This window comes from Gamsiella multidivaricata (assembly GCF_025024155.1).
Source record: "Gamsiella multidivaricata strain RSA 2152 chromosome Unknown BC939scaffold_36, whole genome shotgun sequence".
NCBI lineage: Eukaryota > Fungi > Mortierellomycota > Mortierellomycetes > Mortierellales > Mortierellaceae > Gamsiella > Gamsiella multidivaricata.
Genome location: NW_026251744.1, coordinates 262,595 through 284,719, shown reverse-complemented (window position 1 = coordinate 284,719; position 22,125 = coordinate 262,595). Strand labels below are relative to the sequence as shown.

Below are 22,125 nucleotides of genomic sequence, written 5' to 3'. Positions count from 1 at the left end.
ACACGAACATACCCAGAAGAGGAAGAAGAAAGAAGCAAAAAAAAAAAAAAAAAAAGCGCCATCACTTTTTTCATCATTAGCCTGGACGGGACCCTGGGAGTGAAAACGAGGTCCGTCCCGTTAAACCTGTATCCCTTACTCAGTCAGCACTCCGATAGGAGGACCTATTCCATCTACTATAGACAAAGCAGTGCCCTTCTCATTCCCATTCGCACCCTTTTTTCCTCTCCTCGCACTTCATTCGCTTTAGTCTTCATCTACAGGAAGGTATTACGAAACATCCACTCGACAAAACACCGGTTGTTTGACAGCCACAATCCCAACATCAAGGAACAGTAGTAGTACGCAATGGACCTGGATTCAGACACACAGGGCTCTGACAAGATTGACACGGCCATCCCGCGACAGCTTGTGCTCGACTATCTATTGCACAACTGCTATGGCGAGACTGCCCGTGCGTTCATGAAGGATGACTTGGATGTAGCGAAGGATTCCGAAGTCAGAAAGAGTGCAGTTCAGCGTGCGGGCCATAATGGGCTCAACAACAATGGTTTCAACGGCACCACCAATGGCAACACCCATCTCAACGGGACACAAGCGACACATCGCAGTCAAGGAGGCGTTATGATGCGGAATGCCTCTGACGACAGCCAACACAGGACAATGATGGATATGGACAAGCCAGAGGAGCTGCTGGATCAGGAGGGGGACTCGCCCATGGGTGAAAGCTATCTCGACTCACGGGACAGCATCAGCACGAGCACATTTACAGCAGACAAGGCACATGCGCTGCAAATCGACGAGCAGCTCAAGAACCTGGAAACTCGTAAAGGTATGCTCATGAGGCCGTGTGGATGCAAGCACCCCCCACACCTGCTGCTATCCTTCACTAGCCCCTGATATTTGATCACAACACGCTAACCTTCTCTCTTTTTTCTGGATAGCAATCCGCTCATTGATCTCTCATGGTGATATCGGACCAGCAATGGATTTATGCAACTCAGCCTTTCCCGGTGTCCTATCGATCGATCCGCATAGTTCGCTGACCTCGCCCGCGTCAATCCATATGAATTTCAAGATGCAGTGCCAAAAGTTTATCGAGATTGTAAAGTCCGATCCTGAGCGCGGACCCGACGCTCTCATGTTCGCACAGCAGGTCCTGCACGACTTTACTCGGCTGGATCCCAACGGCAAAGATATGTACATGAAGCACATGGAGGAGATTGTCTCTGTAATCGCTTACTCCAACCCTGAGGATTCTCCGAACGGACACCACCTGAAGCAAGAAGCACGAGACCATTTAGCTGACATTATGAATAGTGCAGTTCTTGGTAAGTCAAAGATGACTTGGCTGCAAACGCTTTGTACGCCTTTTACTTCCTTATTCCTGACCTACTGCGACATAACAATGTTACCGTGACGATAGGCTGCAACGGCATGTCATGCGAGCCAAAGCTGTTGACGATCGTCAAGCAGGCAACGCTTGTACGGGAATATCTGTCTGGAGATACGTCAAAGACAAAACGTGGGCTCAAGGTAACAGAACTCTCAAGATCAGGATGCAATGCTTACTTTGGCAGAGAACGATAACTGCGGTGTTCACGATAACTTTTTTGTTGCCCAATCCTAATATAGGTGCCAGCAAGATGGAGACTATCCACATTCCTAGAAGAGTCAAGTTGAAAAGCGACCAACAGCAACAATAGCAAGAGAACAGACAATGGCGGTATTGGCAGTGGTAGTAAGAATATCAAAGCAAACCAACAAGGACAGGACGATGATTCTCAGCAGCAGGGACGCCAGGGACAACCACCGTTACAGACAGGTTCATGGCTTCACTTCGTCATGTCGCTCGGTGGTGCGTTCGTCAGATCTCGGACCAGCTTTCGATTTCAAGTTCTCTATGTATTTATTGCTGTTCTGATTACTTTTGTCTTATGTCGTCGTCCTCTTTCCGATTAGAGCGAGTATTTCTTTGTTTCGTTCCTTTTTACAGCCTGTCCGTTTTGTTTTGTTTTTGTTTCTCTCTCTCTCTCTCTCTCTCTCTCACACTCTCTCTCTCTTTCGTTCGTCTTACTGCAACTGCGCCAAATAAAGAGTCTTTTAAGCACTCAACTGTCAGTATCTAGTAATTGTTCACGAAAAAAGACGCGCTGTGCAATGGACTGGGCATAAGCTAAATATCTCAAGCACATGATGCATCTACAACATGTTTAGGGACAGGAGAAAGGGAAAGAAGGCGGCGCGGTTTTGTCCTATGAGGGTGGGATTGGTTCCATTCTTGGAAGTGTGTTTCGCATGCAGCGAAAGAGCCAAGAGAAATAAATGCGTTAGTACACTTTTCACCGTGCGAATTTTATTTGTGCGTCGTGTACTGAGCCTTGGCAAAAAATTCCATCACCAGTATAAATACAGCCGATAGTTTTCTGCTGTTAGCCTTTTTCATACCTCTCAACAACTACCATCCATATCTTGAACAATACCCAACATGTTCTCGAGCTTCACCAACCTTGTTAAACCGTGCGGACGCGCCAACATCCCAGTCCGGATCCCGAACGATGACACCACTTTCAATCCTAAGGAGTATCCGAACGTGATCTTTACAGCCAAGGGCTCCATGTCTGGAAAGGTCACCCTTGTCCATGGTGGCTCCGAAACCGATGAGACGGGGCTGGGCCTGATCTCGACGCGCATTTGGGTTACCAGGGAGAGTGACAAGGAGAACGTTGTCATCCGTCCTTCCTTTGATAACAAGACTCACACTTTCTTCTTGGAGGTATACAAAAAAGATAAAACGATCGTTGTATTAGTTTATTCGGTTTTGCCGATCCTTTTTATTCATCCACTCCCATTGTTTACTCTAGGCGCCAAACAACTGGGGCCCAAACAGCATTTACCACGAAACCTTAATCCAGTATCCGAGATCCACAACCTCGGTCGAGTCTCTGACTGTCGAGGCCCCCGCCACGAGCCTCACTGGTACCCATCTCCAGAATCTACTCTTTGGCAACATCCAAACTGCGCTCACAAACGCCTCCATCTCCCTCGAAGACGTCCGCACTGATACGGCGCGTCTGCATACTTCAAACGGCAACATCAACGGCACATTTGATGCCGGCCACATCGAACTTGTGTCCTCAAATGGCTCCATCCGTGCAAAGATCAATATTCGTGACGCCTTGGATGGCGAACAATCCAAGGCCATAATCAAGACCACGAACGGATCGTTCGATCTCCATGCTACAGCGACAGAGACTTCTCGTGGATTGTGGATGAGAAACAGTACCAGCAATGGAAATCTGGTTCTGGGTGCGGTTCTGGGCAAGGCCGACAGAGCCTCGTTTATCGGAGCCACGACGACGAATGCAAGGATTGATTTCAGTCTGGATGCAAGTCAAACGGGCCAGCCTCTCGAGATCGAGAACAGAAGCTCGAACGGCAGCATTACTTCATCGACCATGGTCCCTGTGAACCAACACTGCAGAGGATCTGCAGAATCCTCAAACTCTTCTGTCAACGTCAACTTGGTATGTTTTCTCTTGCCGTTTTTTTCTTCATGATATTCAAACAAAAAAAAAAAAATATGGCATGGCTCTTTGCTAACTTGAGATGTACGACGCGAATTTTAGACGGAAGAGTTCCAAGGACGATTTGAAGTCGAGACCAGCAACGCCTCTACGACCGTCCAGGGAACTGAGCTGACCATGCAGCAGGACAAGAAGACCTCCAAGAGAGGATACCGCATCCATGAAGGACCCAGCGAGTTCAAGGTCCGCACCTCTAACAGCTCCGCGTCCCTGTCCTTCTATCCATCTGGACACAGCCTCGCGGCCGATTCGAAATATTAAGGCTAGGCCATACGGCACACTCTTTTAAGATGATATTGAAAGAAACAACAATAGCAATAGCATTCATTAATGAAAAAACGCGATTCTTTAACTTCGATGCGATGTGCTTTGCATTGTAGACTGATAATCCAGCTTTTATTATTATTAACGAGCTCAGTGGTTGCGAGCTCATTAAGTCCTTATAGTCAAGGAAAGCAATCAGATCTCAGTTCACCTGAACACATCCGTGTTCCTGAAGCTAGTGTTATCTTTCAATGCATCATTATGGCTCTTGTACTCCATGATAGTATCCGCAGGTAGGTTCAGTACTCTCTTCATCGTGTCCCTAATCTTCAGGTTGATGCGGCCCTCGTCTGCCGACTGATTCCATATCGACAAAATATCCTCAGCACCTCGAATCGACAGGACAATACCACAAATCTCCTCCCCCACATCGAACTGATCGCCAATGACCGCCATGACCTATTCAATGAGATGATGAAAAAAATAAAAAATTAGAAGCTGCTGAAAAGAATCATGGACATGGTTATTTGTCTCGGACAAGGATTGTAACAGCGGTCATACCAAATTCTCCCAATAACGGCTGGCCAAGCCCTTCTTGAGCCTCACGATCCATTTACCACCGTTGATGTTAACCGGGTCCTCCCACACTGGCCGCACGCCCTTCTTGAACAAATGATAGTCGCTCACATGTGGCAGCTCATGTGGTCGACGAAGATGTGAATATATGCCCCAAAAAGCCTCGACCTATAAGGAGTAGAAAAAATGGGATCATAGAAAATAACAAAGGTTTAATGACTGACTGATGTTCACCCTTCCTGATAGCGTTTCGCCACCTTTGCTTGATCTCACAGCCAATAATACCACATACCGAACCAAAACCTGCAATCCTCTTCATCGAACTCTCATAGTTCAGAATCTTGCTGCCAGGTGCACGATGCATGAACCAAAAGACCCAGTTGAACTGCAACGGATGGATCCCTGGAGACACACCTGCACCACCTCCTCCACCACCAATCGCTGCGGGAGTTGCTGCCATAGATGTTGAACTGGACAAATGCCCTGCTCCTGCGCCTACCCCTGCTCCTGCTCCTGCTACCGCTACTGCTCCTGGAGTTCCCGATCCACCATAGGATGAGAACCCACTGATGCCTCCTGGACCGACCGATCTGGCGCTTCCTCCTGGGATGCCATAATCGCCACCTCTGCTGTTATTGCCGCCACTATTGCTGTTCCCACTGCCCAGATCTAATGATTCCGAGTTGGCACTGCTGGGTCCTGTGAGAAAAGCCGAGAGACCCGGGTGGATGGCGCCTGATCCATGGCTACTCAAGGGTCCTGAAGAGATGGAGGAGAGAGAATTGGTCGATAGCGTTGGTAGGCCAGATCCGATCGCTGAACTCTGACGTTGAAGCTGAACGAGTTTCGATCCGCCTGACGATGATACACTGCTGCTGCTGTCGCGAGTTCTAAAGCAAAAAGGGAAGGAGGGGGAAACGGAAATCGGTGCTATTAGTGGATGAGTGCTATTCTTTATACTATTCCGTGGAGGTCTGCTCGAGTTACATATTAGAATCGTGGGAGAATAGACTTACTGCTTGCGGGAGCTGCCCCAGACTGATTCCATAGCTGTTGAAGAGTGATAATGACCTTGATTTGAGTAGCTGCTCCTGACTGTTCCTGGCTGCTCCTGGCTGTTCCTGGCTGTTCCTGGCTGTTCCTGAGCGTCTGTTCCTGACCTGGATTAGAGTAGGCTGCAAGCTGAAGACGTACGGGAAGGATAGAGTACAGAAAATGTTAGCGTCTAATGGCAGCCGCTCTGTTTCAAATCTGCAGCATCCCACGCTGTGTTGAAGAGGGATTGTCGCGTGGTGCGAGATCTGCTCTGGGCCAAAAGGTGAGTGAAAGGTGGCAACAGAACAACAAAAGAGGAGAATGCACAATCGGGGCGGTTGATGTCGCTTACAGATTCGTAGGGAATGTATACTGGATATCGAATGTTCCACGAGAAAGAGAGAGAAAGAATGTGATGGATGAACTAGAGCGATTAAAGAGCGATAGGAGAGGATGGATGGATGTGTTGAGAGAACCAATGCAGAAATCCCCCCAGATACGTCACCGGACCGCATTTATGCGGCCCCTGCTATTGCTGCCTGCTGAGCGAGAACTTTCAGCTCGCATCCATGGGTAGTTGCTTCCTCAAGGGCTACGAGAACCGATCGGTATTGAAAACGGTCTTAAAAACGACCTCGGACCTCCTCTTGATAACCTGCTTTCACCATAACTCCGTCCCCAACTACAGGCAATGAGATCTGAACAGCAGAAAGCACAGAGAAGAGCGAGAGAGGCTGAAAATGAAGAGGCATTCCAGGAATGTGAACGCGAGCTGGAAAGACCTTTTAAAAAACGATGTACGCTGCAGACTTTCAAAGCGCGGCGGCAGGACTGATGTCCAGGGAGTTAACGCTGTCGGAGCAGGGCGCAAGTGCCAGTACATAAAATACATGTCAAATGACAAATGAACGTGTCCCATACGGTACAGTGCTTATTTTCACTCCACGAAACGCTTATTTCGAATCCGAGATGCTGTATGCTTATCTTCCGTAATCGACTTGTGGGGGAATTTTCGCATGAACGAGGCCCTGTCTGTGGAGTAGTCCTGTCTGTGGAGTATTTGTTGTTTTTTTTCTTAAGAACTCGGCTCGGTCGAGAAGAGAATGATGTGCACAAACCGCGTTCACTTTGCTGCATTGTGCATACGAGGGTATTTAAATGCATCCTCTCCCTTACCCACTTTTGATACTCCTTCTTTCTTCTTTCCGTCAAGAAATCGCAAGACCAGACTCAAAAATGATTGAAGTGGACGTCTTCTGGAGCTTCTCCTTTGGGGCCGTGTTTGCAGCCAGCGCCGCAGGGTCCCTTAAGAACACCGACACCCCTTGGTACACACCCTCTTTCGTCTATACCCTCCTCTTCCTCTCTCTCATCTTTGCGCCCTCAGGTCTCTACCTCCTTTGGGACAACCCTGGCTGGGAGTCGATGTTCGTCCTTGGCGACAAGAATGAGATCCATGCGATCTTGCCCACTGTCTTTGCCTTCACAAACGTTCTTCTCGGTATCATTGGATACTATATTACCTACAGAGCAATTCGAAAGCACCGACACGAGCCCCAGTTGAACATGTCGGTTTTTATGCCGATGATACACGCGTACACGATCTTCTGTGCGATCCTAGGACTGGGATATAACCGATTCATGTACCCGTCCGACTATGTGGCCTGGAGGGCTGGCATCGTTTACCCTTTGACCACATTCTTCACGTCCAGGATCTTGTTCACGCTCTTGGCCATGGGTGTCGTACTGCTGCCTGTAAGTGATTATGCAAAACAATAGCGTGTGTGCTTTACAAGGTGAGAACTACCCCGCAGTACTGAATCGGACTCTCTATCTATCATTAAAATGGATGTGGGTTGTTAGGCTGCATACATTCCGTGCTATGTCTGGCTGAAGAACGAAACATTGGTGACCCCAGGAGATAAATCGCGTCTCCTGAATGCATCTTTGTATTATATTATCCAGGGCATGGTCGCCGTTACTGGAGGTTCGTATGAATCGTGTACTATTGACTGGTAGTTCTCGAGAATGTCAGACATGCGTAACTGACAGGTAAACCATACTCCTTTAATGCTACGAACTACATCCGTCGCCATCTGTAGTGTTTAGCACATATACCGTCTTGAACTATGAAAGAAATCCGAAGCTGTCCTTTGCCGACAACGTTTGGCAATTGTTTGATCATGGCAACATCCTCGACAGAAATAGCGTGTGGTCGCCTCTCCTGGGCTTCTGGGTAGCTGGTAAGTCAGTATTTTTGTCTCATTCAGTCCAATACGTTAGCATTCTGCTTACACGATGCACTCATTCTTCTTGCAAACAGAAATCGCGGTCATGTTCTTGGTTTTTGTGCCCATCTACTTGGTCCCGACTGTCCGTGCATCCGCCTCAAGACAAAAGTCACTCAAAACACAATAAGAAGGCGTTATCCGTGATTGAGTAATAAATCGATTGGTGCTTTGTCGCCAAGGAATTGTGCAGTTTTTTATTTTTTATTTTTCATGCTTTTGTTTTTTCTTTTTTCAAAGCAATGCTCACGATTGAGTCGCTGCTGTGAGAAGTGTTTGGCTTTGTAAACTGGACTCTGCTACTTCCTGCTTTAGGTCTTGCTTGATCCTCTCCACCTCATTCTTTGGCGCCTTGGGTCGTACGGTCGCGTCCTTCACAGATCCTGCATTAGATTCCGTTTTCGCCAGTAGTGAAGTCTGTGAGGCTGTGGACTCATCCGCATCCTGATCAGGTTCTGGCTCTGTCAAATCCGAGTCAGTGTCATTCTCACTCTTATCGCCCGTAGCCTTGCGTAATAACTCCTGCTCCCGCCGCAAAATATCTAATTCCGCCTGTCCTTTCTGGATTTGCAGCTGCTTCAATGCCTCGAGTCTCTCCAATTCACGCTGTTTTTGATGGTGTTGCTGAAGTAGCAGAATCTGTTGTTCTTGAAGGCGCTGCTGTTGAAGCAAAACTAGTCTCTGTTCCTGTTCCTGCTGCTGCTGCTGCTGGCGCAGTAACTGCTGCTTGTTGAAAGTCACCAAGATCGCCGTAAAGTCATCATACTCCTGAATCGAATCTGAATACAGCCCGGTGGCGCCTTCTCGGTCAGAGAGCGTGTACACAATCCGCTGATGATTCCAGCCGCGCTCGAGTTTGTCCCCAACAAATTGACAGACCGTCGCGTTCTGGTCCTGTACCTTGCCGCCGCGCTGAACATAGTCCCAGAGCCCGTCTGAAGCCATAAGGAGAAAGCCCTGTTGGATGTCGGTAATGTCGATAAACGTTATATCGGGTTTGCAGCCAAGCACGGGATTGATGGGATCGAGTTTGTAGAGAACGTCTCCAATGCATGCCCCAAGGTTCACAGATGCGCAATGTCCATTCTTGGTCATGTACGGAATTCCATACGGATTCGATGCTGCATCCTTGACACGTATCCTGGCCTCCTTCAAAGACTGACGGTGCTTCTTGTCGTTCTTCAGGTTTGGATCGAACCTGATAACCTTGTCGTCATGCGTCACGAATTCGCCACCATTCGCATAGATCGACTGTGCAAGTCGCTCCAAGGAAGGAGTGTGGTCCTCGCTATAGAAATCGACGTTCCACCGTCCGACTGGGTCACGGCTGCCTAACATCGTCCTCGAATCCCCAAGGTTTAGACAGATGATCCATTTATCAATAAAGACGTTGACGATAAGAGTTGTTCCGTCGCTCCCAGGATCTTTTGGAATCTGCTTGGACTTGAAAAGCAGATACTGCTGCTTCTTATATTCCAGATATTCCTTGTCAATCAATCGAATCGCCTCTGTAATCTGAGTTTTGACCAGTTCTTGAACACTTGGCCGGGAAAGGTCTGAAGGCTTGTATTTTCCGAGGATCACCTGCATGGCGCCAGGTATCGTTGCGATGACAAAGGAAGAACAGGCACGCCCACCGTGACCGTCAGTGATGCAGAACAATCGTCCCAGAAAACTGCCATTGTGCTTCAGATCTGCAATGGCGTAACCATCCTCGCAGTCTGCCTTGAGAAGACGCTCCCTGCCGCTTGTCCGGAGCCTTGGATAGGTGTAACCAGTCTGCTGTTCAAGCGCAAACATAGATGGCTCCTGTGTAAGATCCACTCCATATTCGCCTCGACGGTCTGGAAAGTTGTTCTCTTCTGCATTTTTCCCCCTAACAGCAATGAAGTCGCATGATGAAAGGTCCAGTGTCAATAATCGGCATGTAGAAAAAAAAGAAAAAAAAAAGGTAAAGATAAAAGGTAATATACTATGGACACAGCGCATCCAGACCAGCATTTGGCACATACTTGAGGAGCCGCATATATTCGCCTGTTTGCGAAGGGTTGACAGAGAGATTCATCAGGGCCGCTTGGTTGAACTCGGTATCGTACACATAGCCCTTTGGCAGCTTCTTCAGCCCATTAGGGATTGAGTTTCTCCTTATTGGTGCCTTTGCGCGTGAAGAGCTGGAGGAATTAGGTGAGTATGCCCGCGTCCGCTTCGATCCGGATGACGACTGTTGGTGCCGGTGATTATGGTTACTGGTATTGTGTCGGCTACTGGAGCCATTTTGCCGGGTATCGTCGTCTGAACTACCTGAGCTCAAGGTGTCAGACTCCCACCCTGACACTGGTTTCCTCTTCTTGTTACTGTTTCCTGCCCCGCGACTACCAGACGGTTGTGCTTTCCGCTTGGTGTTGGATGATGTGGCCTTTGGCTTTGGCTTGGCGACCGCCTTTCCTTTTGAAACATCTAATGAGAATTGTTTTGCGGCATAGTGATTGTTATTCAAACGGTTTGGCGAGCATGACCGCACCCTTTTCGGGCCGCCAGTATCCATTCACGTATCCCTTGGTCATTACCTTTCCGCGGTGCAGTAACAATTGAGTCCGACTCGGTAGCATCAGAGTCATCAGGAAGTGTGGGATCCAACGTTCTTGGAGCCATGCGGTAATATGTGGTGCTATTCAACCTGTACTTTTGTATCGGCTCAAATGTGCCCAGTGAATGTGCGACACTCAGTGCTGTGGAGATGGCGCCCTGAATTGTGCCCCTTGGGGTGCGACCTCTACAAAGGATCAACAAAACACGACATAATCCCGTTAGCATGCATGCGGAGTCTGGATGTCAATATTGCGCGTAGACGAGACTTGACGCCTTATTGTAGTCGCCATTAAACGTACCCTAGGCTGGCCAGATTGAAGTATCGAATGCCCTCTGTGTGCCAAGCGCATGCATGCAGGGGAGAATGTGATTAGATTCAGTCCATTGTCGAAAGGTCGTTCCTGTAAACATTATGGTCCATTTGAATGTCCATTGCATCCGCGAGAAACGTACCGACCAAATCCGTTGCGCTTTGCCAGGCATTCCCTTGCACAACCAAGACTCTCGCGATGGCAGCGAATAGCGGATGCTTCAGTTGCTCGGGAAACAAGTGGAAGATACTCAAGTCAGGCAGTTTTGACTTGCTTGTCAGCTTTGGAAGCGGGTCCCCTGGCTGAGATGCCGGAGTTGCGGGAATGACTGACGACGCTGACGCTGATGACGACGAGGCTGCTGCAGAGGACGATGAGGTAGCGTTGGCGTCTCCATTCTCAATATGTTCGTTTGAGCCGTTGGTTTGGGCAAAGATTACTGTTGTGGTTGAAGCTGGTTCTTGAGGTTCGTCCGTTTCATCAGAGGCAACCGCCTGTTCTGTCGGTGAGCTGTCAAGGTCGTGCCCGTCTTCGTTTTCGCTAGCGACGCGCGTGTCCTCCTGTGGTCCGCCGACGATGGGATCCTCACTCTGCTGGCGTGCTGGACTCGCACTCTCTGCAGTGGCAGGTTGTGTTGAGGCTGAGGCTGAGGAGGCATGGACGGCAGAACCCATTGTTTTTCTCGCTTTGTGTGTATGCAGGAAACCAAAGAAGAAAAGGTGCAAAGGCGCATCCGTCCGCAGGGGAACTAAGCGCAAAACAGACTAGGACAACGACAGCAGCACAAAAAGGCTCTATTCTCCTTGAAGAGTAATGCTAGGCCAACAGACAGGTAGAAAACAAACGGCTATGTGGCCGTAGATTGAGAACAAGAAAAGGAAGAGGAGAAGGGTATCCAAACAGCAAAAAGAACTGGTCTGTTACTTATTTAAGGACACGAAAGAAGAGTGAAATGCACACAAATACGAGGTGGGCTACAACTGATGTGTAAAACGAATAAGAGCACGAAGAAATCAGGACAAAAGAAGAGAGAAGGTTGCTGGGACAGAGTTGGGGTCCCTTGCGAACGAAATAGGGCCAGAAGGGGTCAATGCAAAGACAACGAAGGTAGCGAAGGCTTAAGTCAAGGCTGGGCAGGAAGGATGGTTGCGAGATGAACACCGGCTGCACTGACTATTTTGTTTGTCGGAGTGACTGGCAGGCGTGCGCCTGTGCTTGATTCACAATTTGTGTGGAGAAGGCGGCAACGCGTGCAACAATATGTATTCCGAGCTGGTGGTTGGTGGCAGACAAATGTATTTGAAAGTTGAAAGTGTAAGTGAGTGGAGAGTGTGTTCTATTTAGCTATGCAAAAATGATGAAAGAGCGAAAGAGAGGTATATAGGGCTGGAATAGGTTGCCTGCAGCATCTACAGGAGCTGAAGATCGTGGATGGCCCACAGTAGAGACGACTGGATATTCATCGGGAATGTCGTCAGTAGCTGAAGGCACAACGGCTGTAAGTACTCAGGCCTACGGATATCATTCAAAGGTCAGATGCAACCGATCAGTTAGTCTACCGCAGAGCTGACCATATATTCCATTGACAGAAAACACAGCAAAAAAAAGAAATACGTATGTTAGCTTGACATACCTCATCCATGGTGCCTCGACTTCCGCGTCGAGTTCTGGTTCTGGTTCGTCTTCGTGCACAGACGAAGCATCATCATCGCTTGAGCTGACGATCGGAGCACTAGCCAGGAGAACACTGCTCACCATCGATCGTCGCTCCTCTGGATCCTCGCTTCGGCCACTAGATACTTCGCTGCGGTAGCCATCAGAGAAGCTGCCCTTTATATTACCAAACGCATCCTCGTTCTTGACCCGAGGGCTGACAATGTCGGACTCACTATCTTTAGCCACGTCCACTACAGGGGCTTCTTCTTCTTCCGCCGGTACGTCGCCGCGTTGTTCCATGATCTTCCTACGCGTCTCCTCCAACAGCTCTGCAAGTCGCTCCTCAATACGATCGACAACATCGAAGGGTGTTAGTGGCGCCACCTTGGTGATCGACTCTAATAAGAGCTGGACGAACTCGAGATGGTGTGGGCGCTTAAGTGCGAGCTCGAGCACCTGCCAGAAGAATTCCATGACTAGCGTCGAAAGTGCTTGGTACTCTTGATGATGATGAGGGGCATTGGCATCATTGTTGACTGATTTGGGACGTGGTCGGAGTGGAGGCAGGTCTGTAAGCGAATTGATCCCATAAGAAATCATGTTCAGCAGAGATCCAGAGGCGCCAGGGTTACGGAAGGACTCCAGAGTGGGGTCTTGGAAGGCATGCAGGAGACCATCTGTTATGTAGTTTACGCCCTGCAAGTAGACATCGCCGTCGGTCGTCGATGCAAATTCGCCGAAGGCCACGTTGTTGCTCCGATCCGAGTTCTCGTCAATGGCATCCTTGAGAAGGAGAATGATCAGTTCAAAAGGGGCCCTGACCTTGATAACCTGATCCAAAAGCCATTGATATCCGGTTGAGAATGCGACTCTGTAAAAGGTTACATCATGAAGAGTAGCAACAGACCGGTGGCCAATGTCGTCGTCATCCTCAATGTCTTCTTCCGTGGGGATCACGTAGAACTCGCGCGTTCGCAATGGCTGCTGAGAGTTGTAGGCGGTATAGTGGTCTACTACATGGCGTAATGCCTCGACATTTGTTGCTCGGCAGGGATGAAGAGGGAGCGAGGGTGCGCCTTTTAGCAGATAGATGGACTCTTGTCCGCCAGGAGGAAATATGTAGCCCGGCCTCAGTTCTGAGAGCTGCACCTCGGACATGCGGAGTTCACGAAACTTCTTAGACCCATAGAGATTGCGGGCGATGGCCAGCTCGCAGTGGTCGCGGATCTCAACTTTAGTCACTGCCACTCGACACAACTGCTGCAACGCGTCGCGATCGAACTTGAGAATAGCCTGGTCGTCCTCACGATCTTCAGGCCTCAGTGACTTGGACACCTTCTCCAGTAGATCGGGCTGGCTCTTGCACATGTGAGTGATCTCTTCCTGGAGGAGGGCTGTGGTAGCACCCTTGAGGGACAGACGACCTGCCTGGCTTACGACATCGAGTCCACGGCGAAGCCGTGCATCGAGGGAGCTGGTCTGGAAATCGCGGTCAGAGCACCAGGTGCCAGTGTAGAGCAATCGCAGCGAGGATTCGAAGGCGTAGAGCTCTTGAGCATCCATGCATTGGATCTCGATCACTTGTGACCCCTGGCTGTCTTTCTCATCTAGGAGTGTGATGGCCTTCTCACCTAGGTCTTTTTTGCCGGCCAGCAGTGCTGCAAAGAAGTCGCTCTCTTTGGTGAGGATTCGGGAGTGAAGATGGAGGGATTTTTTGATGGATCCAGGCACCTGCAGGATCACAGTGACATCGCTATAGAGACCCTCCTCGAAGAGCACACGGCTGGCGCTGAGGTGCGGCATGGGGGTTGGTGGCGAGGGTAATGGCTCAGGGGTGAGCACAGGGCTGCTGATGGACGTGGGTGAGGTGATCGACAAAGGCGAGGAGATCGACAGGGCCGATAGCCTCTTGGCCGGAGGAAAGGAAGGGAGGAACGAGCTGAATTCTCTGTTCATGGTGAGGTATGTATGGATAACAATTGAGGGTTGTAGCAGCAGTTGCCGACTGAGTAGGAGGTCAAGTGTGAGGGACTGATCTGCAGTGAGAGGGAGTGGAGAGGGAGTGGAGAGGGAGTGGAGAGGGAGTGGAGAGGGAGTGGAGAGGGAGTGGAGAGGGAGTGGAGAGGGTGTGGAAAGGGAGTGGAGAGGGTGTGGATAGGGAGTGAAGAGGGAGTGTGAAGAGACAAAAAAGAAAGAAAGAAAGAAAGAAAGAAAGAGAAGAGAAGGAGAAGAAGAAGAAGTGAAGAAGTGAAGAAGCGAAGGGATGGAAGTAGAATGAAGAGAGAAATGAATGAATGAATAAATGAATGAAGGAGGACGAATGATTTGCCACGAGATCTCTCTTTCTTTCTTTTTGTGTGCAGTGTCCCCCCCCATCCCTCCATTGTGTGACAATGCCTGGCGTGCAAGTCAGGTACACAGTACTGTACACACGGACTGGAAGATCAAACAAAACCTTGTTCGTCTCATGGGCACATGGTAGACTAAAGGACAAAAACAATCGACAGCCCCGACGACGGGAAGAAACCAAAGAAAGCATTCAGACGTCCTAGTCGTCTTTACCCGTGCATCCCCTCGATCCATTCCCGTCAGTCTTCTGCTTGCTATTCGCTGTGTTCTCCTGTTTTTGCAGTTGTTCCCAGTTGCCACATCCAAGCACAACATACATCAGCAGACTGGGATACAAGTACTGTACATGTACTAGTCTATCTATTCCATGACACAGCAGGTTACTGTGTGCATCTTGTCTCGGCTATGCCCCCTCCTCCTATTCCTCCTGATCTTAGAATACTGAGTCGAGCGCCGCTGTAAGTGTAAAAAGTAGGACGAGCAAACACAAAAGCATCTTACAGTCGTTTATGATTTCTTTGTCACGACTGGTCTTGACGCGTCTGTCATCTGCGTGTCTGTGTCTGTTCGATGCATATATCTTATCCACATAAACAACTCGACATACCCGCGACAGGAAGGGCAGTTCGTATATGGGTTTCAATTGAGCTTATTCAAAGTTGCGTTTGAGCCCATGGAACCTGAAAGAGATCGTTTAAAGTTTGGGTCTTTGAGAGAACCAACAATTGGCTGTTAGACTAAGAAGGGACCGCTGGAAGGTCCCTGATCGCATCTGCTGCGTCACTCTGCCAAAGTGTGTCGAAGAGAACGCTTTCTTTACTCGACCCAATCCTAATCGCACCTCTCTCACCATTCGCCTTCGTCGGCGCAACACTACCACCAGGTTCACATCCTCACCAACCAAACCGCCACTACTTTAATGACCCATTGAGCTTCTGACCTGACCTGACTTGACTTGACCTTGACCTACCCACGCAGCTTTGTCGACTTCACCCGCTTCCTATCAGGACCTCTTTCGTATCCAAAATGATGAAACAATCCAGATCCAGAGCCGTCAAGGCTACCGCGTATCCAAAGGCACCCGCGCTCGACATGTCCTCTGTATCTACAACAGCCCCGCCAGAGAATCCGAGATCTGATTCATCCACCCGACTTTTTGGGCTTCAGGACGCACCCTGTTACTACCCGACAGCCGATGAGTTCATGGAGCCACTCAGGTTTATCGAGAGCATCCGTCATGAGGCTGAGAGGGCTGGCATATGCAAAATCATCCCTCCAGCAGGATGGAAGCCCCCATTTGCCTTGGATACAGAGGTAACCATATCATCCAGAGATGGTGGCGACGGAGGGATTGGAAGGCTTAAGATACATATACTAATCAAGTCGTATCTCACTCCTCCACTCCATTGGGAGCCGTTCATAGACCTTTCGTTTCAAGACCAGAATCCAGAAACTGAATAGCATGGAGGGTGAGACGAGAACAAACCTCAACTATTTGGATCAGCTCTACAAATTCCACCGCCAACAGGGCCATCCTGTGCTCAAGATCCCACAGTTGGACAAGCGACCGATCGACCTGTTTCGTCTTCGGAAGGAGGTCATCTCTCGCGGTGGATATCAACAGGTGCGATGGCGTCTCTTAGGATAATGATTCATCGAAACAATAACATGCTGAAGGAACATACATACGAGGAGAAAAAATCTGGTCTGAACAAACATCACATTTTTGTTACCCTAGGTCACCAAGGAAAAGAAATGGGCTGAGATCGGACGTGGACTAGACTATACGCGAAAGCAGTGCACATCACTCTCTAGCGCTCTCAAATCGGCTTACTTCAGAGTCATCTTACCGTACGACATCTATCTTTCGAAGCAAGGCAAAACGGGACCCCAGAGTCAGACACAGAATCTTAAACGAGAGCCAAGCACGGATTCCCACACAAATGGAGCGGTTGAGCCATCCAGCATAATTGTATCAGAAACAAGGAAATCTAAGCGCACCAGAAAGGACCCCGTATCTTATGCAGGCAAGTTGACTGATCTATGCAAGGGATTCAACAGCAACTAAAGGATTCTCGATGAGCATCATTAACAGACGATGGTCACTTGCTTCTTTTACAGACCTGGAACTCTCATCACCATCACTGTCGGATTCGGATGGGGCGCCAAGTGAGCAAGGATCTATCAAAGGGGAGAGCAATAGGGAAGGCAACTCCGATGTCTGTGAGATATGTCGCACGGAATCCGATCTAGACAAGATGCTTGTTTGCGATGGGTGTGAACTGGGCTATCACACGTACTGCCTTACCCCGCCACTGCAACATATCCCAAAGACGGATTGGTACTGCGCGAAATGTCTCGTGGCCGGTGATGATTTCGGGTTTGAGGAAGGCGAAGAGTATTCCTTAAGCAGCTTCCAGCAGAAATGCAACACCTTCAAAAAGAGCTGGTTTGAAAAATCAGGATACATCGATGGAAATGTGCCAGAGGACGTCGTGGAACGTGAGTTTTGGAGACTTGTGGAAAACGCATACGAAACTGCGGAGGTGGAATATGGAGCAGATCTCCATTCGACTCAACATGGAAGGTGGGTGCATTGACCAGACACACAAGCTGGATGCGAAGAATGAACAGCAGCGTCTTTCATCCTAACTTCATACTAACTTGATATATGCACGAACCTGCGCTTTATTTCACGATCCAGCGGTTTCCCTTCGCTAGAGAGGCATCCTAACGACAAGTACTCAGCACATCCAGCAAATCTCAACAACATTCCTGTTCTTCCAGAGTCATTGTTTTGCCATATCAAGACGGACATTTCGGGCATGATGGTTCCTTGGCTCTACGTTGGCATGTGCTTCTCAACATTCTGCTGGCACAACGAGGATCACTATACCTATTCGGTCAATTACATGCACTGGGGAGACACCAAATCATGGTACGGCGTGCCTGCCTCGGACGCTTTGAAGTTCGAGGACACGATGAGGAAAGCGGTTCCCGAGCTTTTTGAACAACAACCGGATCTCCTTTTCCAACTTGTAACCATGCTTTCGCCTGAGCGTTTGGTTGAAAATGGTGTCAAGGTCGTAGCCTTGGATCAGCGACCAGGACAGTTTGTTGTGACTTTTCCTCAGGCCTACCATGCCGGCTTTAATCATGGAGTAGGTGACTTTTTCTACATTCAACCTCCATATGAAGAAGGTACGCTGTGAATCTGTGCGACATCTAATCCTTTGGCCTAAATGTCCATCTGCCATAGTTTAATTTTGCAGAAGCTGTCAACTTCGCGCCTCCAGACTGGTGTCAATTGGGCCTGGAATGCGTTCAGCGATATAAGGAGCACAGGAAGCAGCCGGTTTTCTCGCACGATGAACTGATCATGACAACTGCACTAAGTGACACCACCATTGCAACCGCACATTGGCTTCAAGATGAGATGAGGAACCTTCTTGATCGGGAGCTCGCCGACCGGAAGGATGTATTGAAACAACAGCCGACCATAAGGATCGTCATGGAAGAGGTGGATCGGCCGGAAGAAGAGGTGCAATGCTTGCACTGCAACTGTTACATCTATCTTTCGCAAGTTGGGTGTCGATGCACGACAAAAGTCGTCTGTCATGACCACATTGACGAGGTAGGAATAAGGTCTCCTGTTTTTGTAAACTCGAGGCTTCCTGCTTCCATGGAGCCCTATCTAACATACATTGCTCTTGTCTCCAGCTTTGCAAATGTCAGCCATCCGAACGGTTCCTGCGTCTGCGATATTCAGAGGAACAGCTCAGAGAAATCGCCCAACGAGTCTTTGACACTGCCGGGATACCGGGCGCTTGGGCTGAAAAGTACCAAAAAACCATGCTAGAAAATCGTGTGCCCTCGCTCAAGCTCCTTCGATCATTACTGGCTGAGGCAGATCGAATCCCATTTCCAATCAAAGAGGCTGGTCGACTGAGGCGCTTCGTGGCTGCGGCCAATGAGTGGGTTGAGGCAGCAACCAGATCTTTGGTCCGCAAGCACCACCAGGGCCGACGACTTACGGATCGTGCACAGAGCGCGAACGGGAAACGGCTGGAGGATCTTCAAGAGTTGCTTCGTCAAGCTGAGCGATTGCGATTCGACTGTCCCGAGATCAAACAGCTAGAAGAATCGGTCGAGACAATGGAGGACTTTCGGACAGATGTAAGGACCGCTCTTAACAAGCCTGAACACGATTTGGCAGAGTGCCGTGAGCTGTACGAGACAGGAATCAGCATGAATATTGCCATGGAGGAACTCGACAAGCTGGAAGTGATTGTGACGGATCTAACCTGGATCGAACGGGTGTCAGCAAAGGGCATGCTTCAGGAGGATTACTTGCTGATCTGTACTCTCATTGAGGACGCCGAGAAAAGTGGCGTGTCTCCTTCGAATCCAATGTTGGTGGATTTGATTAAGAAGCAAGAGGCAGGCCAGCGTTGGGAAGAGAGGGCTCGCGAGGTTATGGAAAAGAACCCTGTCGACTTGGATGAGCTGCAGGCGGTCATCGAGGCTGGTAGAGGCTTCCCTGTCCCAAGGAACGTGCTCACTAAAGCGGATCAACTGTACAACAAGGCAGTGGAGTGGCAGAAGACTGTTGAGCAGCTTATGAAGAAATCGGCTGAACCAAAGTATGAGAACAGGCCAAATATTTCGGAATTTAGGAGGTGCCTCAAAGTTGCCGACACCATTCCAATCACATTCGAGCACAAGGAAATATTTGAAGAGGAGACCAGGAGGTTCGATGAATGGTTTACAGCATGCCGGCAGCTGCTGCTGCCCCTGGAGATCAAAAAATATGCTGGCGTGGAGCTGCAAGAGGTGCTGGAGGATCTCAAGCAGAATGTAGAGACTTGCACCGCAGATGAGAAGTTATCCTTGCCAACAGTGTCATCGAACGGAGTTCATCATACCGACAGTGACAACTCTTCTCGGAAGGACACAGATGTAGCTAAAGAGGAAAAAGACTCGAACAAAGGCGATGGCGTCACCATGCCGCACGTTGCGGAAACTGAAGGAACTGATAACCCTAGAGCCTTGAATGACGAGTCCATTAAGGGAAACGATGCGACACAACTTCAGACTATGGATGTGCAAGCCGGAGCTTCAACCTCTGAAGCGAGCATCGAGAAGCAGGAACCGGTAGGATTGGACGCCTCAATTGACGCCGACCGTGAGGACCAAATCTATTGCTTGTGTCGGACAGCAGAGTCCGGGATGATGGTGGAGTGCGATGAGTGCCATGAATGGTACCATGGGCCATGTGTGCGCGTAACAAAACGAGAAGCGAGTGCAAAGTCCAACTACATTTGTCCGATCTGCAACCTAAGCCTGGTTATCAAACGCGACAAAGCCCGACCGACGCTGGAACAACTTGCAAAGAGCTGCCAGGACGCACAGACAATCCGCATTATGACCCCAGAGCTGCCTCTTCTGAGTTTGATCGTTAGTATGACTACAGAATTTCAAAGGAAGGTGGCCGGGTTCTTGCAGCAGGTTCCAATCACGGAGGAGGACATTTCCCAGGTGAAAGGCTATCTTCGAAAGATCGAAGGTCTTGAGATTGAACTGCCTGCCGAACGAGAAGCACTCCGCACGCACGTTCTCCGACTCTGTCCCTCCTCGATGCCTGTGCCAGGAGTGATGCTCTCAACATACCCTACAGCGCCGCCCCTGTCAACGATCGCGTCAAGCTGTGTGTGCTCTCAGGAACATGCGACAGAACCGGAATTGAGGAAGAACATCGATGACGAAACCATGCTCCAGTGCGGTCTCTGCAATGAGTGGCTCCACATAAGTTGCGCGGGACTCGATCTCGAACAGGTGCAGAAGTTCACAAAGTTCATCTGCCCGATCTGCTGCATTGTGAGGAAGAAAGCTTACGCACTGGGTCAAGCTCAATATCCTGTGGAAGGTGAGATAGCGTGTTCGTTGATGGGATGATAATGTATCACCGGCACTAACAAAGCGATGTTTTCTGTGCATAATAGTGCATGCAAGAGCTCTAGATCGTATTCAAGCTAACAAGGATCTGGCGGATGCGAAGAAGAAGCGACAAAAGTCGAGCAAGGACAGTACAGACCCTGCTACCGGAATAGCGATGGGGACAGAGGAGAAGAAGAAGCGGGCGTACAAGCGACGGGGACCATCAGAGAATGGTGAGAAGATGAAGCCCAAGCGCCGCAAGTCCTCTGGCGGCCAGTCCACGATCTCGGCCATATCGACAGATTCGAACGCGACGACAATCTCACAGTCGGGTGGGGCCACGACCACGCTGCCGTCGTTCAGCGAAGTGTTTTTGCTGGCAGACAGGCTGCAGTCTCTGCAGCAGCCACACCCACCCCACCAAAGAAGGCCCTCTCATCCACTGCCGCCCTACCCTGCATCGCATCCGATCCCCGCGCCCCACTATCATTCGCCGCCACCGCCAACGTCGCCGTCATCGCATCACCAACAGCAGCAGCAGTCTCGGTACCCTCCTCCACATATAAATGGTCCCTATCGACACTACCAGCCCTCACCTCCAAGAGAACACCCACAGCTGCCACCGATGCAGCCCCACTCCTCCGTGTATCCCCACGGTCAAGCTCCAGTGCCGTCGTCATCGCATTCTCATCCTCATTCGTACCCCCACCCGAACTCACATCCGCACCCGCATTCCCATTCTCATGGACATCCACATCCGCCAGGGAGCCATGACCACCCTGACAGCCACCTATACCGCGCCCAGTCCTATAGCCCAGTTCAACATGGCCACTATCTGCCTCCTTCTCCTCATCATCACCAGCGACAACATCACAGGGATCCCAATGACCATCCCCACGATGCACCACACCCTATGAGACATGATCACCACAACCACCATACGCATTACGCGCCTTACCGCCGTCGCTCTTCGCCTCCACTACCAGCGTCCTCGACACGATCTTATCCGGGCTACATTGGTCATGGCCAACCAGGCATGATAGGTTCGGAACTTCCGCCTTTGAAGACCCATCAGCCTCCCCCACCACTTCGTGAATCTGAGATGTCGGCGATGACGATTGGACCCTCGACTGCTGGAGGTGGATTCGCCCAGCTGGAAACGGGTAGTGGTGGAGAAACAGAGACAGACGAAGAACCGAGTGCTGCTAAAGTGCCAGCAACTACAGCCGTTTGAGATTAGTATTGTTCACCTCATGTAGTAGTGCAATGTATCATAGTGTCTTCCACTGTCCCTGCACCGATTGCCTGGACGATTGTTTACATAATATTGGAAACCGATTTTTTGGGTGCTTAGTTGAGCGTCCGTGCGCAAAATAAGCTAATTCTGCGCCGCATCATCGTGCATTTCAACTTCTTACCGAACTTTCGGAAATAAAACAAGACGTCGAAAAAAAAAAAGAAAAAAAAAGAAAAAAGAAAGAAGTTGCATACAATGATTATAATTATTTTCTATTGTTGTTTAGATATCGTTAT

The 22,125-nt window shown here is 49.6% G+C and overlaps 8 protein-coding genes across 8 annotated transcripts; 4 read left to right on the top strand and 4 right to left on the bottom strand.

The window, feature by feature from the left end:
- Positions 1–58: 58 nt before the first annotated feature.
- On the top strand, positions 59–2,097 carry BC939DRAFT_453024 (CTLH/CRA C-terminal to lish motif domain-containing protein). Its single transcript, XM_051555873.1, has 4 exons — positions 59–832; positions 945–1,331; positions 1,427–1,536; positions 1,636–2,097. Exons 1-4 carry the CDS (start codon positions 349–351, stop codon positions 1,681–1,683), a joined length of 1,029 nt encoding a protein of 342 aa, XP_051411808.1. The 5' UTR covers positions 59–348; the 3' UTR covers positions 1,684–2,097.
- A 391-nt stretch (positions 2,098–2,488) lies between these two features.
- Positions 2,489–3,848, top strand: BC939DRAFT_503608 (uncharacterized protein; the record flags this gene model as incomplete). The annotated part of the gene is made up of 3 exons (XM_051560422.1): positions 2,489–2,776; positions 2,865–3,527; positions 3,630–3,848. The coding sequence occupies 3 exons, from the start codon at positions 2,489–2,491 to the stop codon at positions 3,846–3,848; spliced, it is 1,170 nt and encodes a 389-aa protein (XP_051411807.1).
- A 210-nt stretch (positions 3,849–4,058) lies between these two features.
- Positions 4,059–4,887, bottom strand: BC939DRAFT_397661 (translation initiation factor eIF 4e-like domain-containing protein; the record flags this gene model as incomplete). The annotated part of the gene is made up of 3 exons (XM_051552367.1): positions 4,059–4,310; positions 4,413–4,595; positions 4,720–4,887. The coding sequence occupies 3 exons, from the start codon at positions 4,885–4,887 to the stop codon at positions 4,059–4,061; spliced, it is 603 nt and encodes a 200-aa protein (XP_051411806.1).
- Positions 4,888–5,149: 262 nt separating this feature from the next.
- On the bottom strand, positions 5,150–6,061 carry BC939DRAFT_173602 (uncharacterized protein). Its single transcript, XM_051550391.1, has one exon. The coding sequence runs from the start codon at positions 5,975–5,977 to the stop codon at positions 5,411–5,413; it is 567 nt and encodes a 188-aa protein (XP_051411805.1). The 5' UTR covers positions 5,978–6,061; the 3' UTR covers positions 5,150–5,410.
- Positions 6,062–6,587: 526 nt separating this feature from the next.
- Positions 6,588–7,949, top strand: BC939DRAFT_453013 (uncharacterized protein). The gene is made up of 4 exons (XM_051555872.1): positions 6,588–7,217; positions 7,326–7,449; positions 7,565–7,705; positions 7,786–7,949. Exons 1-4 carry the CDS (start codon positions 6,621–6,623, stop codon positions 7,878–7,880), a joined length of 957 nt encoding a protein of 318 aa, XP_051411804.1. The 5' UTR covers positions 6,588–6,620; the 3' UTR covers positions 7,881–7,949.
- On the bottom strand, positions 7,950–11,798 carry BC939DRAFT_529313 (phosphatase 2C-like domain-containing protein). The gene is made up of 5 exons (XM_051561505.1): positions 10,793–11,798; positions 10,639–10,672; positions 10,318–10,523; positions 9,763–10,207; positions 7,950–9,626 (listed from the first exon to the last, which is right to left on the bottom strand). Exons 1-5 carry the CDS (start codon positions 11,322–11,324, stop codon positions 7,997–7,999), a joined length of 2,847 nt encoding a protein of 948 aa, XP_051411803.1. The 5' UTR covers positions 11,325–11,798; the 3' UTR covers positions 7,950–7,996.
- Positions 11,799–11,923: 125 nt separating this feature from the next.
- On the bottom strand, positions 11,924–14,413 carry BC939DRAFT_453011 (uncharacterized protein). The gene is made up of 2 exons (XM_051555871.1): positions 12,284–14,413; positions 11,924–12,162 (listed from the first exon to the last, which is right to left on the bottom strand). The coding sequence occupies exons 1-2, from the start codon at positions 14,260–14,262 to the stop codon at positions 12,060–12,062; spliced, it is 2,082 nt and encodes a 693-aa protein (XP_051411802.1). The 5' UTR covers positions 14,263–14,413; the 3' UTR covers positions 11,924–12,059.
- Positions 14,414–15,491: 1,078 nt separating this feature from the next.
- Positions 15,492–22,049, top strand: BC939DRAFT_453009 (PLU-1-like protein-domain-containing protein). The gene is made up of 9 exons (XM_051555870.1): positions 15,492–15,969; positions 16,079–16,279; positions 16,394–16,682; positions 16,777–17,242; positions 17,360–17,816; positions 17,915–18,289; positions 18,376–20,581; positions 20,658–20,905; positions 20,933–22,049. The coding sequence occupies exons 1-9, from the start codon at positions 15,682–15,684 to the stop codon at positions 21,824–21,826; spliced, it is 5,424 nt and encodes a 1,807-aa protein (XP_051411801.1). The 5' UTR covers positions 15,492–15,681; the 3' UTR covers positions 21,827–22,049.
- Positions 22,050–22,125: the final 76 nt, after the last annotated feature.

Excerpts from the sequence above, each read along its gene's own strand:
- BC939DRAFT_453024 (XM_051555873.1), top strand. The coding sequence starts at position 349 with ATGGACCTGGATTCAGACACACAGGGCTCTGACAAGATTGACACGGCC. Across the intron at positions 1,332-1,426 it reads TATGAATAGTGCAGTTCTTG|GCTGCAACGGCATGTCATGC; the intron begins GTAAGTCAAAGA and ends CCGTGACGATAG. Across the intron at positions 1,537-1,635 it reads AGACAAAACGTGGGCTCAAG|GTGCCAGCAAGATGGAGACT; the intron begins GTAACAGAACTC and ends ATCCTAATATAG.
- BC939DRAFT_173602 (XM_051550391.1), bottom strand. The coding sequence starts at position 5,977 with ATGCGGTCCGGTGACGTATCTGGGGGGATTTCTGCATTGGTTCTCTCA.
- BC939DRAFT_453013 (XM_051555872.1), top strand. The coding sequence starts at position 6,621 with ATGCATCCTCTCCCTTACCCACTTTTGATACTCCTTCTTTCTTCTTTC. Across the intron at positions 7,218-7,325 it reads TGGGTGTCGTACTGCTGCCT|GCTGCATACATTCCGTGCTA; the intron begins GTAAGTGATTAT and ends GTGGGTTGTTAG. Across the intron at positions 7,706-7,785 it reads CCTGGGCTTCTGGGTAGCTG|AAATCGCGGTCATGTTCTTG; the intron begins GTAAGTCAGTAT and ends TCTTGCAAACAG.
- BC939DRAFT_529313 (XM_051561505.1), bottom strand. The coding sequence starts at position 11,324 with ATGGGTTCTGCCGTCCATGCCTCCTCAGCCTCAGCCTCAACACAACCT. Across the intron at positions 10,673-10,792 it reads AAGCGCAACGGATTTGGTCG|AGGGCATTCGATACTTCAAT; the intron begins GTACGTTTCTCG and ends CTTGGCACACAG. Across the intron at positions 10,524-10,638 it reads TTCAATCTGGCCAGCCTAGG|AGGTCGCACCCCAAGGGGCA; the intron begins GTACGTTTAATG and ends GATCCTTTGTAG.
- BC939DRAFT_453011 (XM_051555871.1), bottom strand. The coding sequence starts at position 14,262 with ATGAACAGAGAATTCAGCTCGTTCCTCCCTTCCTTTCCTCCGGCCAAG. Across the intron at positions 12,163-12,283 it reads GTCGAGGCACCATGGATGAG|GCCTGAGTACTTACAGCCGT; the intron begins GTATGTCAAGCT and ends TGATATCCGTAG.
- BC939DRAFT_453009 (XM_051555870.1), top strand. The coding sequence starts at position 15,682 with ATGATGAAACAATCCAGATCCAGAGCCGTCAAGGCTACCGCGTATCCA. Across the intron at positions 16,280-16,393 it reads CTCGCGGTGGATATCAACAG|GTCACCAAGGAAAAGAAATG; the intron begins GTGCGATGGCGT and ends TTGTTACCCTAG. Across the intron at positions 20,906-20,932 it reads TATCGACAGATTCGAACGCG|ACGACCACGCTGCCGTCGTT; the intron begins ACGACAATCTCA and ends TCGGGTGGGGCC.